Source organism: Pelodiscus sinensis, chromosome 1, assembly GCF_052426305.1.
Source record: "Pelodiscus sinensis isolate ZL-2025 chromosome 1, ASM5242630v1, whole genome shotgun sequence".
NCBI classification, from domain to species: Eukaryota; Metazoa; Chordata; order Testudines; family Trionychidae; genus Pelodiscus; species Pelodiscus sinensis.
Genome location: NC_143052.1, coordinates 272,118,728 through 272,132,839, shown reverse-complemented (window position 1 = coordinate 272,132,839; position 14,112 = coordinate 272,118,728). Strand labels below are relative to the sequence as shown.

General features: G+C 40.3%; 1 protein-coding gene across 15 annotated transcripts in view; it reads left to right on the top strand.

Moving 5' to 3' along the window:
- Positions 1 to 14,112, top strand: part of LMO7 (LIM domain 7) — a 176,930-nt gene that overhangs the window by 143,084 nt on the left and 19,734 nt on the right. For 10 of the 15 annotated variants that reach the window (XM_075918868.2, XM_075918867.2, XM_075918869.2 and 7 more), the window contains 6 exons: positions 1,457 to 1,644; positions 3,509 to 3,569; positions 5,292 to 5,348; positions 8,078 to 8,103; positions 8,454 to 8,558; positions 12,983 to 13,075. In XM_075918868.2, the coding sequence (XP_075774983.2) occupies positions 1,457 to 1,644; positions 3,509 to 3,569; positions 5,292 to 5,348; positions 8,078 to 8,103; positions 8,454 to 8,558; positions 12,983 to 13,075 (530 nt within the window). The remainder of the gene's footprint in view (positions 1 to 1,456; positions 1,645 to 3,508; positions 3,570 to 5,291; positions 5,349 to 8,077; positions 8,104 to 8,453; positions 8,559 to 12,982; positions 13,076 to 14,112) is intronic. The other 5 variants (XM_075918873.2, XM_075918880.2, XM_075918882.2 and 2 more) reach the window with 2 other exon arrangements.

The following is a 14,112-nucleotide window of genomic DNA, read 5'->3' as shown; positions in this document are numbered from 1 at the left end:
TTTGAGGAGTGCATAGCTGTTTGTATGTGTTACATACATAAAGACACCACCGAAAAGAACTGAAAATGCTCCTTATGTGCCACCTCACATTTAGGAGTGAAGGGTAGTTCTGTCATACCAGGAGGGGATGTCTACTCATGGGCTCCTTCCTACCATCTGCAAGAGGCAGCGATTCCTCTTTTTCCTAATAACACTCTACCCTGCATCTCTCTCAGAATAAAGAAAGTGTGTGAAATGCACCACAGAGCTTGCTATTGTCCCTCTGAGCTGTGATCAGCTATTTGGGGAAGGTTGTAAGCTGATTAGTTCACTCAGCCCATCCACTTGGCATTTAAAATTACCTTCTCATAGTAGCACCATTCTGGCCCTGCAGCATGCCCCCTACTTTCTGGATGGGTTGTGTAGCTGCCTTGCTGGGAATCTGGATCTGTTGTGGGCCTGCCCCTTTTATAGGATCAGGAAAGGACTTTCTTTCCCTGTAGAGCCCACAGGTTCATGTGTTAGAAAAGGTTATTAGTTTTAAAAAACAAACAAAATGGTTTGTCACAGCTTGTTTGGTTAACAGTGCATTTGGGCTAGATGGTAGTGGGGTCAGTGGTTGAGAGAAATCCAAGAAGCTTCTCACGGAGACCCTGACTGATTAGGGGGCCTTTAAGTTGTTTTAAGTCATTTATCGATTGAGGAGCTTCTTGTTTTTACACGCATCTCCTGCATGAAGAGAAGGTCACTTGCGAGTCAATCTCCTAAATTGAATTTCTGGTTGAGGACAATGTAGATACTAGCCAGGGGTAGCCACTCTCTTTACCGATTTTGCTGCTTTGGTTTAGATGGTCTTTTTGGCACTGGAGCCAAAATCTTTGCCCAGAAGTTAGAATGGGGACAATGCACCTTAATCTACATAGTAACCAGAAAGAAAGAGGCTACCACTGAAACTCAATACCTGTGTGGTCTAATCAATTGTAGTGTGGATGATAACATCCACCGATAAATTTGCAGGGGCAAATTTGACAGATTGTACTCCTGTAAATCTTGTAGATAATGCTTCAGGAGCAGAGTGTCCATTAAAATGCAGCTTACTGCACACTCCTCCCTATGGCTTTGATTATAGCTGAGAGAATGTTGTCCTTACCAAAGAAGCTCTTGTGGAAAAAATAACTTTCTATTGATATGAATATTTGTAATATTGATCTAAGGAACTTCATGTTTATATAATGAATTTTAGTACACTTGCTAGTGTTTTGCAAGCACATCTTTTGACTAACTCTTGCTTTTTGTGGGAAGGTGGTCTGTTTCTAAAAGCCCTAATGATTTCCTGCCTTTACAAATTCTACCTACTTCATCTTTCTGCCTCTTCATGTCTTTTTTTTAAATGAAAATGTGTTTTCACTAACTTTTTGTTCTTTATACTTTGACTTTTCTGTTCACATTCACTTCTTGATCTCCATGTGCCAATCAGATTGGGGCAAAGACCAACCTTCCCTGCCATATGTAAGGCATAAAGTCCTCAATCTTACCAGTATGGCTACCAACATTGTAGGTACACCTGAAAGCAAATGGATTGATGCGATTTCTGGAGATCACAATTCTACCAAGTCTTCAAACATATCGGCCAAAAGAGAGTTCTCCAATAGCCTTCAAAATTCGGTAAGAATTTTTTGGGTGAGAAAACAGGGAGTTGGTGTATTGGAAGGAGAAATGAAGGAAAAGCTGTAATGTCTCGGAGGAATAAGATGTAGCAATTCCAGGGAGTCAGTTTTTATTTTGCTTTCTAACTAGAATCTCCTTAAATACATTAATTCCTGTGACTCTTACTTTCATACGAAACTACTGTAACATTATGTGGATTTACAGAATGACATGGTGGCAATGTTTTGTTCTGGTAGCAATTAAGTTTTTAGGCAACTGATCTCTGCATAAATATATAAAATTGCATGATAAAATTATTTTAGCACTAATGTAGTTTCAGACATGGGGGCACATTCTTCTGAATGAGCAGCTCAGAGAAGTTATATTTCAGCCATGAATAGCCAGTGGATCCTTCCCCTTGTGGAGAGGAACTCCCCATTGAGCTAAACTTAGTGGTGGCAACCCTTATACTAGGTGGCACTTTCATCCCAAAATAGGGGTGAACTGAGGACTTCGCAGTTTGGAACTCAGCTTTTTTTAGTCTTCCACTGACGTAAAAGAGCAGTTTACTAGACTGCTCTTGATGTCTGCAGCAGACTGATACAGAATCATAGGGTTCCTTGATTCCCCTTTATCCTAATTGAGTCTAGGGGTTTAATTTTCCCTTGCATCTAGCATTTACTAATTTATTCTGAGTAACATCATACCATTTGGTCTTCCTAGCTGCATGATGATCCTTACTGAATGTAGGTTGGTGATTTTGGTCAATAGACAAGGAGGGAGGAGCAGTTAGGTTTTGTGGTCATATTGTTTGTGTACTGAAATGTTCTTAAGTTAAGTATATGTAGCAGTCACCTTTTCAATTTTGCTGGTTTTGCTGCAGAACAAGTCTACACTAGACGCAGAAGGATGTCTTAAGATATGCAACTCCAGCTATGTAAAATGCGTAGCTGGAGTCAGCTTACCTTGAGCCAAGCTTGGCACCATCTTTGTAGTAGGAGGCCAACATGAGCAAATGCTCATGTCAGCTTCCTTGAGGCCAGGTCTACACTATCGGGAAAGATTGAATTAAGATATGCAACTCAAGCTATTTTAATTACGTGGCTGGAGTCCTCGTACCTTAATTCAAGGTTCTGTGCCATCTTCATAGCAGGAGATCAACAAAAATAAATGTTCCTGTTGGCTTCAGTTGCTCAGGACTATGAGTGCTGATGGGGGTACCCTATGAGTTTGATTTAGCGGGTCTTTACTAGACCTGCTAAATCAAATGCCAGAAGATCAATCTCTGGTGTGGCAAGTGGAGACATGGTCTTAGATGAAGTTACTGTGGAGTTGGCAGTATTCCCTTCACTTACATAATGCAGGAAACAGATGGGATGCTGCTAATATTGAGATGATGTTGTTTAAGGATACCACCACATTTTGAGTGGCCGTTGTATGCCCATATGAGCATGAAAACAATTCCAAAAAATGCAGTGTGTTAAGTTTAATCATAACTTCTTATTATAATAAGCCTCAGAACATTAATTCTTTAGAAATGCTCAATACAGTGGATTTCCAATGACAGTTTAAATGAATGTGACCATTCCAAGAAACAGAAAATGCTCTTATTTTGAAACAAAATACTGGGATATCCATCTTGGCCCATGACATTTTCTGGAGAATTAATGATTTCCTTTCAGGCCATCAACTTACAGTTGGTTATAAATCCCAGCACATATGGTCTTTTTATTATATAAAATATATGCAAGAGATGTAAACAATTTTGGAAAATTGAGGAATTCATAACAACCTGACATGCTTTGCTGTGTAGAATTTCTGAGAGAGGAAATATAAAACTTAATTCACAGGAAAGTGTACTAATATTGTTTTCTATGTGTAGGATCCTGAAGGAAAAATGATAAATGGAATGCAAGCAGATCTGAGCTCTAATGAACAAAAAGGTAATTGCCAACATTTTCAGCTGCTAATTGAAAGGAGAAAACATGAGTTTACCTTTAAATATTGCTAACTTAATACAGTGAAATAAATGTCAAACCTTTGACAAAATGAAAGCTAAAGGGTATCTCATGGATCCAACTGCATTTAAGAGTCTGGTGTTCTAGGGAGCATTGAATAGTTTAAAAACTGCAAACAAAGCGCAGATAAGTGCCTAAATCTTAGCATGACTGGGTGTAGACTGACTATGGTAGGATAAGAAAGGAGAAACAAGAAGACACAGAAACTTAACTCCTCCTATCTATTCTGCAATGGTGGTTGAAACAGAAAGATTCCTTATGATCATCAGTCCGTCCTCTATTTTTAAGAATCTCAGTATGTGGGGGGAAGGGGTTTCCCCTTCCAACCTCCTTCCTGGAGCATTCAGATCTCTATTTTGCTCTAGCTCAAGTATGATAATTTTTTTTTATATCTGCACTGTATATTGTTGGCTCTGTTCCATAACTTTTAGTGACCCCTTGTTAGTAAAAGTAACCTTGGGGGAAGGTAGGAGGAGGAAGTAAAGTAGGCACTTAAACCTCCTAATAGAATTCTAACTCCCTAATGGGAACTATTTATGCAATTACAGGGTATTGTAGTCATGGTGGGTTACAGGTGAGCTTTGTGAACAGGGAAATGTATAACCAAGCCAAAGCACCATTGTACTTGACTCAGTTAAATTGAGGCGAGTAGAGAAGAGAAGGTGCCAAGGAATCGGAATTTGTAAAATCTACTGGAGACTTTTAAAATGAGATGCGATCTTGGGTAAGAAAAATATTGCCACCCAATCTCCAGCCCCACACAAAGTGGGTCAATCATGCTGTTGTAATAGATGGATAGTAATTCTGCTAAAATGAAGTACAGGTTGAACCTCTAAAATCTGGGACTCTGGTCTGGCAACATCCATGGTCTGGCAGAACCACAGATATTGCTGAACCAGAGAGCCCCAGGTGCCCAGGTTCAGATGCTGGCAGTGGGGAGTGCATCCCCAGAGGCGCTGGTGTGGTGGGGTGCACAGCCCTGACCAGGGTTGACAGCAAAGCTCAACCCCAACTGGGGCTGCAGGCAGTGAGGTCAGCAGCTAGGAACGCAGTCCCACTTGGGGCTGCTGGTGCAGTGGGAGAAACAGCCTCAGGGTAGGGGAGTGGGGGCAGGGGCGAAGTCCCGGTCGGGGCTGGCTGTGGGGAGCGCAGCCCCAGCCAGGGCTGAAGGCAGCATGGTCAGCAGTCAGGAGAGCGCAGCCCCAGTCAGGACTGGAGTCAGCAGGGCTGCCAGCGAGGTGCACAACCTGGATTGATGCAATGGGGGACGCAGCCCCGGCTGGGGGGTAGTGGCAGCAGGGCCGTGGCACAGTGGCGAACACAGCCCCATTCAGGGCTGGCATGGTGGGGGGCTGGATTCAGTGGCAGGGAGTGCAGCCCCAGCCAGGAAGGGAGCCTTAACCCTCCCCTTGTTCCGCAAACTCCATGGTTCGGGACTACTCAGGTCCCAAGGGTGCCAGACAAGGAAGGTTCGACCTGTACTAACCTCTGTGTGGTTTAATCTACTAAAAACCTTGAATTTCTTGTAATAAAAGGTTAGATTTTTTTTCTGTCCTTCTGATAAATGTTATCCAGTGGTGATAGTCATTAAAAATACATAGACAGCACCGTATTGACTTCTTTGTATTCTTTGTATTTTTCAAATAGAATCTGAACCTATTTCTTTGAAAAACTTAAAAAGACGGTCACAATTTTTTGAACAAGGTAAAACAAAAAACTCACATTTCATGTACTGTCATGAAATTGTTCCCATTGTGCATTCTTCTTATTCTGGTGCTGGTCTCTGGTGCTGGGTACTAAGCCTCTTCAGTGTTTTGTTGCAAACATGGAAAAGCTACATAATCCATTTCCGTTCTTTCTTCAGGGTCATCAGATTGTTATTACAATTCATGGGTCTACCTTTGTGGTAATGGGTCTTTGTGTGTTCTTTTGTATATGTAAAACCTTTTAAACCTCTGAGACGCTGTTCAAAACACTTTTTTCCGCCGGTAAAAGATTTGTTTCAGGTTTGCAACTCCCTACAAAACAGCTTAAAACTAACCATTCCAGCACAATTTTAGTGCATAGGCCAATGAGCTGTTAAAATATTTAACAGTAAAATCAGTTGATTCACAGCTGCTGTTTTTCATTTGCATCCAAACTGATAAAATACAATACAGTGGTTGACCTGCCATTTTAAGGCATGTAACAATGACTTAAGTCCAAGAAAACACAATACAAATTTTGAAACAAATTAATTTTACATTATTATTTTGTGCTTTAAGGTATGTAAAAATGTCTGCTGCAGTTTTGTGGGGTTGCTTTTCTGATGTTTCGCATGTCACATCTATTTTCACTAATGTAAAATATCTAATACTATGTTCAAAACTGTTCGTTTCAGTATTTTTCTGTAGACTTTGAGTGGATCCCTGGAAGTCAATGGAGTTTTGTCATTGAGTCCAGGATAGCTAGTATTTTACTCTGAGTGGTTCTCTTTTTAAACTGACTTTGAAATGCCACTGCACATTTCATAATGTTCATTGATAAATTTCTACTTTGTGTGTTTAAACATAATGAAGTTATAACAGACTGTCATTATGTTACTATATTTTCCTTGGTTAAATATTTTAAGTTTTCCTTGTATAATTTAACATTATTTTATATGCAGTCCTTTCCCCCTTGTTTGCAAAAAATCTTTCCTATAGTAAGGCATGCTATTAATATCCACATACACATTCTATTAATAGTTAAAATATATAGTATGTTAATAGTTTCACTTAAGGAGCTTTTATTTAGTCTCTTAATTATAAATTCCTGTTTTTGAAGATACATAGTTGATTAATATAAAGACCTGACAATCATTAGACACTTTTGCACACCAAATTTGCTGTTTTTCTCAACTGTTATGTTATACTGTAGTAAGTACCAATATGTTGCTTTCCTGTGACTTTTTTTTCCCAACAAAATTAAATTTTGCAGGTGAGTCTATGGTCTAAACTATTGGTTATTTGGAACAACAAAAGTAGATAGATAAATTGATGTTTAAAAAACTAAAACAACTTGAGTCATAAGTGTGTGATTCTCATAAGTGTGTGATTCTTCAGTGGTTAGTTTGTCAGTGCAATGTGTGCATTTTATTATCCCAATGGCATAAGCTAAGAGCTAAGGTGCCAACCTTCAAATATCATCAGGTTTGACACATGCTACTAAGTTTGGAGAAGCTGTTGGTTTATAATGGAAGATTAGTTACTATTGGAAGGCCCATTGGCATTAATACAAGTAAAATGTGCGTCTATCATTCTGAATATACAGTAAAACTTGAGCTATCTGGAACTTAAGAATCCAGAAAACTGTAGAAACCGGCAAATATCTGTCGCCAGGAAAAGCAAAAAAAAAAAAAAAAAAAAAAGGAACTGGACCTTTAAGTGCCGAGATGCTCCTCAGACGAGTGTGCAGTACATATCTGGGGGAGGGGCGAACGGCAGCCGGAGGAAAGCAGCAAGCATCTCGGCTCCTCCTGTGGCTCCTGGCAGGCCAGCCCTCCCCCCCACAGCTCCCACCCCTCTCCTCCCAGCAGGCCGCCTCCAGCTCCCACTTCCCCTCATCAGGCCACCCTCTCCTCCACGGCTCCTGGCCTGCCCTAGCAGGCCACATCCCAGCTCCCGCATGGCTTCCATGGCCCCCCCCCCCCCCCGCCCCCGTAAGCCCTGCACAGCTCCCCCCTCAGATAACCAGAATGTTTAGGTTACCGGCATACCCTAACCCCGGGCATGCCAGATAACACAGGTTTTACTGTATAAGCAGTATAGCTATATCCTAACAGATTAGGATGGACGTTAGGAAAAGCTTCCTAACTGTCGATAGTTAAACACTAGAATAAATTGCCTGTGGAGATTGTGGAATCTCCATCATTGGAGATATTTAAGAGCAGGTTAGACAGACGTCTGTCAGAGATGATCTAGATGGTTCTGCTATTAGGGCAGGGGACTAGATGGTTCTGCTATTAGCGCAGGGGACCTCTTGAGATGCTGTGCAGTTCTAATATTTTATGATTCTAACAACTGTATAGGTTAAGAAAGTAGATTATTGGGTTATGACAAAACATTGGCTCTTTTTTCCCCAGAATAGCTATGGGAAATGGTAATTCATGTTTTTATGGTTGGGGATGTACTGCAAATTCAAGATCACGTGATTGTAAGCAGTGCCTGCAAGCATTTGAATGTGTTGCAAGGTTATTCTCCTTTTCAGAGACTTCCAGGATACATATACATTAGTTTGATGTCTCATAATTCTTTGACCTACATAAAGTGTATAGGGTTAAATGAAACCAGTATGGTTTGCAGTTAAAACTAAGATTTCATACCAGTGAAACGTTTCACATTTAAACAAACCTTGTAACAGCACATAATTGTAATGTGTTTTCCATTTTTTTCTGTTTTTCCTAAATCCTGTAGGAGGTTCAGAGCCTGCAATGTCTGATGTGAGTACTATTCACAAATTGCTAAATAAAGTAAATTAATGTAAAAGGTTATCAGTTTGTCTGGCTTGGTTTATTTCAGAGAACCCTGCTTTTTAGTTTCCTGTTCTTATTTCATGCTCTTAATTTGGTCAGACACCTATCCAGTTTGTTGATTTTAAACCTTTTCTAAAGCTTGTAAGAATAGTTACAGTTTAATGTTGTAAGAGTGGTACTGTAGCTTTTCATTGCTCGGAGTTGTAGCTAATATTTATAAAGGCTTTTATATCTAGCTTTTAAAAATAGGTGCATTAAAATGATAGTGGATCGATATCCTTTTTCCATCTAATGATCCTCTTTTTGGGATGTTTTAGCTTCCAGTTCCATCTATTAATGTTCCTAGTCGTCGGGCTTGGGACCAAGAAGAAGAGAGAAAACGACAGGAAAAATGGCAGAAAGAACAAGAACGTTTACTTCAGGTACAGTTAAACTACATACTCGTAGACAGGGATTCCCTTGCTAAGAGAAGGATACAAGATTGCTATTCAGTAGTCGTAGGTTCTGTTCCCAGGTCTGGCTCCCAGATTCTATATTACAGTAAACTTCCGATAATACGGCACCTTTAGGACCCAGGGGGTCCTGGATTATCAGATATGCCGGACTATCAGAAGGGGGGGCTATGAGGGGTCTGGGGTGGGGTGGGGGGATGCTACCCCAGACCCCCCTCATAGCCCCCCCTTCTGATAGTCTGGCTCTGCCCCAGGAGTCCCTGATTCAGCCGCTGCTGGTCAGTTTCAGCAGCGGCTGAATCGGGGACACCTGGGGCAGAATAGCTGGGGTGCTGCCGGGTTGGTCCCGCAGCCCCGAAGTGCAGCGCTACTGGACCTACCCGACAGCACTCCAGCTGTTCTGCCCTCTGCTTCCCGGATTCAGCGCTGGTCGGTTTTAGCAGTTGCTGAATCGGGGAAGCTGGGGGCAGAGCAGCTCCAATGGTCCAGCTGTCCGGAACACTTCCGGGTTCCTGATGATGCCGGACCATCACATGCCGGACCATGGGAGTTTTACTGTACATAGACTAACATGGTTAGAATTGTTAACTATCTGCAAAAACAAAGAAGAGTCCTATTGCATCTTACAGGCTAAGGGTATGTCTACACTACCCTCCTAGTTCGAACTAGGAGGGTAATGTAGGCATACCGCACTTGCAAATGAAGCCCGGGATTTGAATTTCCCGAGCTTCATTTGCATAAAATGGGCACCGCCATTTTAAAGTCCCTGCTCGTTCGAACCCTGTGCCGCGCGGCTACACGCGGCACGAACTAGGTAGTTCGGACTAGGCTTCCTAGTCCGAACTACCGTTACTCCTCGTGGAATGAGGAGTAACGGTAGTTCGGACTAGGAAGCCTAGTCCGAACTACCTAGTTCGTGCCGCGTGTAGGCACGCGGCACGGGGTTCGAACGAGCAGGGTTTTAAAAATGGCGGCGCCCAGTTTATGCAAATGAAGCCCGGGAAATTCAAATCCCGGGCTTCATTTGCAAGTGCGGTATGCCTACATTACCCCGCTAGTTTGAACTAGCGGGGTAGTGTAGACATACCCTAACAGCCTTATTTGGGAATAAGCTTTCATGAGTAAAAACCACTGCATCAAATACATGAACTGTTTTTTACCCGTGAAAGCTTATGCACAAATAAGTCTGTTACTCTTTAAGGTGCCACAGGACTCCTCACTGTTAACTTTTATTATTGAACTTTGGATGGGCTATTTTTCAAAACCTATCAAATTCTGGAAACATTAGACAATGGCAGAGTTAAATTTCATTTTTCCTTTTGGCACTTTTGCAACTTTTCCAATTTTGAGAGAGGAAATTTAGAGTGGAAAAAGAAGGGGAAAAGGGGAAACAAAATAAAATCATCCAGGGGGTTTATTGCTATCAATAGCAAAAAGGAGGGAAGGGAGGGTGGGGCAGATTAGAAGATTCAGTAGAAATTCCCAAACTGAAAATCAAAATATTCTATTTTAAAAAGTGAATTGCAATATGTTGATGTGATATACATTTGGTTTTGAACTTCCCTGCAAAAATTCAAGTAAACATATTGGAATGAAAAGTTCATAATTTTTGCTTGAGAAAAATGGTGTTTCAACCAGTTCTACTTACAGACCTATAAACCAGCCAAATGATTTCAGAATGATTTGTTTAAAACATATCAGTAGGGATAGAATTTTCTTTCAAGAAGGCTCATTGTAAGAGCAGTTCATATATTTTTGTAGTTTGCCAAACTAAAAATTAAATTTAAATGCTGTGTATGGAATATACATGATTTTAGTCTTTATAAATTTTGTTTAAATTTTACACTGTGACCCCCTTTACTTCCAGTTTTCCTGAATGTCAGTCACAATAGATAATTAAGCAATGGGATGTAATTCATAATGTGGACTAGGATAGTAAAATGTATTACCACAAAGAAGTCAGTTACCATTGTAGTAATGTTTCCAACAATGGTTTGTAGTGGGAATTATGCACCTGTGATAACTTGGTATCTCACAGCCCAATATTTCAGGAAAGGAGTGGATCATTCTTTCATGAGTGTATAGATGAGGCTTAGAGAATAGAGTGACTTGGCGGTTCTGAGCGCTCTCTCTGAAAAAGGAGAAAATAGGGTTCATGTTCTTTTTGGTCAGCTCTAGAGAGTGTTAAATATTTAGGGCCACAAAAAGCTGTTAATAAAGAGATTTGCTGGGCCCTTGGCCAAGGTGGGAGGGCAGCTCTGTGCTGCCGGTAGCACACCATGCCACATCCCACTCCCAGCTAGCTCTTGGTGCCAATCAGAGCTCTGGTAATGATTTAAAGGACTTGGGGCTCTGACTGGGCCTTTTGAATTGTTGGGCCACAGAACAGTTGTCCCCTTTTCCTATCAGTCGGTGGATATATTTGTTCCTCCCGTTCAAAGAGATTTTCTAAAAATGACATGAAATTTCATGTTCACGTTAACTTGAATTTCTAGATAGCTCTGTGAATGAGTAAAATACATGTGTTTTTCTCATTGCTAGTCCCGCAAACCCAGCCTGTCTTTGGCATCAAGCTGGAATTTTTCCATCTTCGTACATTGCTATTTAAGAGAGATTCTTCAGGGAAAATTATAGCCTTCGCTCTAGTAATGCACTTAGAATGTGAGTAGTCCAAGTGAAATTAACTGAATGGCACTACTTCTGCTTAAAGTTTAGTGGTGTGTTTAAGTGCTTTGCTAGATCGAGACCTTGCTCTCAATAAACATATACAACCTCATTATCTTCAAATTCTATCCTGAGTAACATGTGCAAATTAATGAACCATACAAAGACTATTGGATTTCTCAGGTATCATTGAATATAATTTACCCTGCAGAAGCTCTGTTAAGGGTGATGATGAACCCAGCATGAGAACAAAACATTGTATTTATGTGTCAATATATTTCCTACCATTCATTTTTCCAAGGCAAGACCTGGATCTCCTAAAGTGTATTAATAGCATTGTGTGTGCTACTGAAGTTGTAATACATGTAGGACCTCCCCGGTCTGGCATCCTTAGGACCAGAGCAATCCCAAACCATGGAGTTTGCTAGACCAGAGGAAGTCCAGGCTATCCTCTGGCTGTTGGCCCTCCTCCTAGGTGCCAGCCCTGGCCATTGGGCTCTGCTCCCAGTTGCCAGCCCAGGCTACACTCCTGGCTGCCGGCCCTCACTGGTGCTAGGCTCCTGAACCTGTTTAGCTAGGGCTTGCTGGTCCAGCTATATCCATGGAACTGTTGGACCATGGATGTTGCTGGACCAGAGAGTCCTGAATTTTAGAGGTTCAGCCTGTAATAACTAATAATCAGACACAAGGTGGGTGAGGTAAGTTGGTCCAATAAATGATTACTGCACTAACATGCATGTCTAATGTCCTGGAATGGACATGACTGCAACTAGTCTGCATATAATTAGTGATTAACAGTCACAGCCTAGGAAAAATTTGGAGGGTTGGCCTGCAAGAATGTGAAACATGGAATATTTCTCTTTAGAGAGTTACATACAAAAATCATTCTCCATTTGCTTCTGTGTACCTTTTTCTTGGGAAAAGCAATCTAGCTCAAAATCCCAATGCTATCTCTCTCTGCTACACTATGGACAATTTATTTTTCAAATGAATGGGAGTCTGGAAGCCAGGAATCTTGTTTCACCTGCAGAATAATATTTTCGGACTCAGGAATTTTTTTGTATTGGATAGTTCATCTACCATGAAAAAATATATTTTTTCAGGAAGTTCCTACAGATCTGCTATTCTGCAGACCTGAATGGCAAAAGACAAAATCACCAACTTCTGTAATCTGTTCTGTATATGACTTAGTATGATATTTCATCACACAGAAAACCAGTGATAAGAAAATCCAAGAGATACTCTAAGGTTGACTCTTGGATTAGACAAGAATCCAAAAGTTCAGGTTCTTATTCAAAGCAAATTAAACTGTTGCTCAGACTTAATTTAGAGGTCATCTTTAAGGAACCTAATTACTAATTTGTTACCAAGTCTAAAGTTTTTATTCTCTTTATAAATAGTTAAGATTGATATTACTCTAGCTTAACAAAAGTAACTTCATAGCTAAACCAAAATTAAGATAAGAAATGTAATAGATTGGTGAATCTTCTAAGTCTGGGGTAAAATTCTGATTTTCTGAAGTCAATGGTAAAATTCCCTTTTGACTTCATTAGAGTAAGGATTTCACCTCTTGCAATCTATTAGAATTCTGTGCTGCTTATGTTCTTATACTTGATGTACTGCTTTTCAAGAGGTTATTTTTAAAACAAATATTAAAATACAGATACAGGAGGTCATGTTTTCCTGGAGCTTTTACTTACATTACATATAATTCATGCTCTTCATGCCAGGAGAAATACAAACGTGAACAGGAACAATTGAGGGAAGAATGGCTCCGTGCTCAGCAAGAAGCGGAAAGAGAGAGTTCCAAATATTTAGATGAGGTAGGTTATGAATATTTGTTCACTTTCACATTTTTCATTATTCCTTTATTGAATAGTGACATAATGACTTTGTTTTCTCATTTGCCCAATGCAGAGAATGAATAGTCCTAAAATAAAAATATTTATCTGAAAGGTTGTTGGCTGGCTTTTGTGTTCAGTTGGATTTACACTCATGCAAGATAGGACAACATAAGATGTATGAACACAAGAAATTATTTGTTTTATAAATGGGTTACTAACTTACATAATATCACTGAGACCAGAGTGAAAATGGCTATCCTTGCCCCTGATTCAGCATGGTACTCAAGCATAAGCCCACTTATGACTAGTCCCATTGAAGCCACTAGGACTATCCCATGCTCAAATTAATGCATGTGCTTAAGTACCTTGATAAATTGTAGTGTTAAGTCTGAGCTAGCCTGCCTCTTAAGAATTTTCTAAATAAACTGCAGCCTTGTTGATGAATATCAGCTTCGCTATATATCAGAATGTTAAGTGTGTCTAGTTTCTTTAGATGTTTAGTTCTGCAGCTATAGTCTGTTCTACAGCTGGACAGCCTATATTCATTGCTCTTTGCTCTTGTATCAGATAAAGGAGCATTTCATCCTCCTTCAGATGTACCAACAAGCGTATTAATGCTTATACAGTGATAAACAGGAACGCAAAACAAATCTAAAGTTTGTATAACTTAAACAGAAAGGCTTATGTTCCTCAGTTAAGCTGTTAAAGCTTTCACTATGAAGCCCATCAAGGATATTTTGTTTTAAACCATAAGTGCTGGGTTTGTGATCTGGGCTGACATTATTCCTTCATTTGAAAGGGATTTTTATTTCCTACATGTAAACAAGCTATTCAAAGAGCTTTTTCATAGGAATGCAAATAAAATAGAATGTCAGAAATGATAGCTAGTGAATGACACAAAGAATCACTCAATTACCTGCTCTGTTCATTCCCTCCATAGTACCAGACATTGGCCACTGTTTGAGAATTGGATGCTGGGATGGATGGATCATTGATCCAACCTACTATGGCCTGTC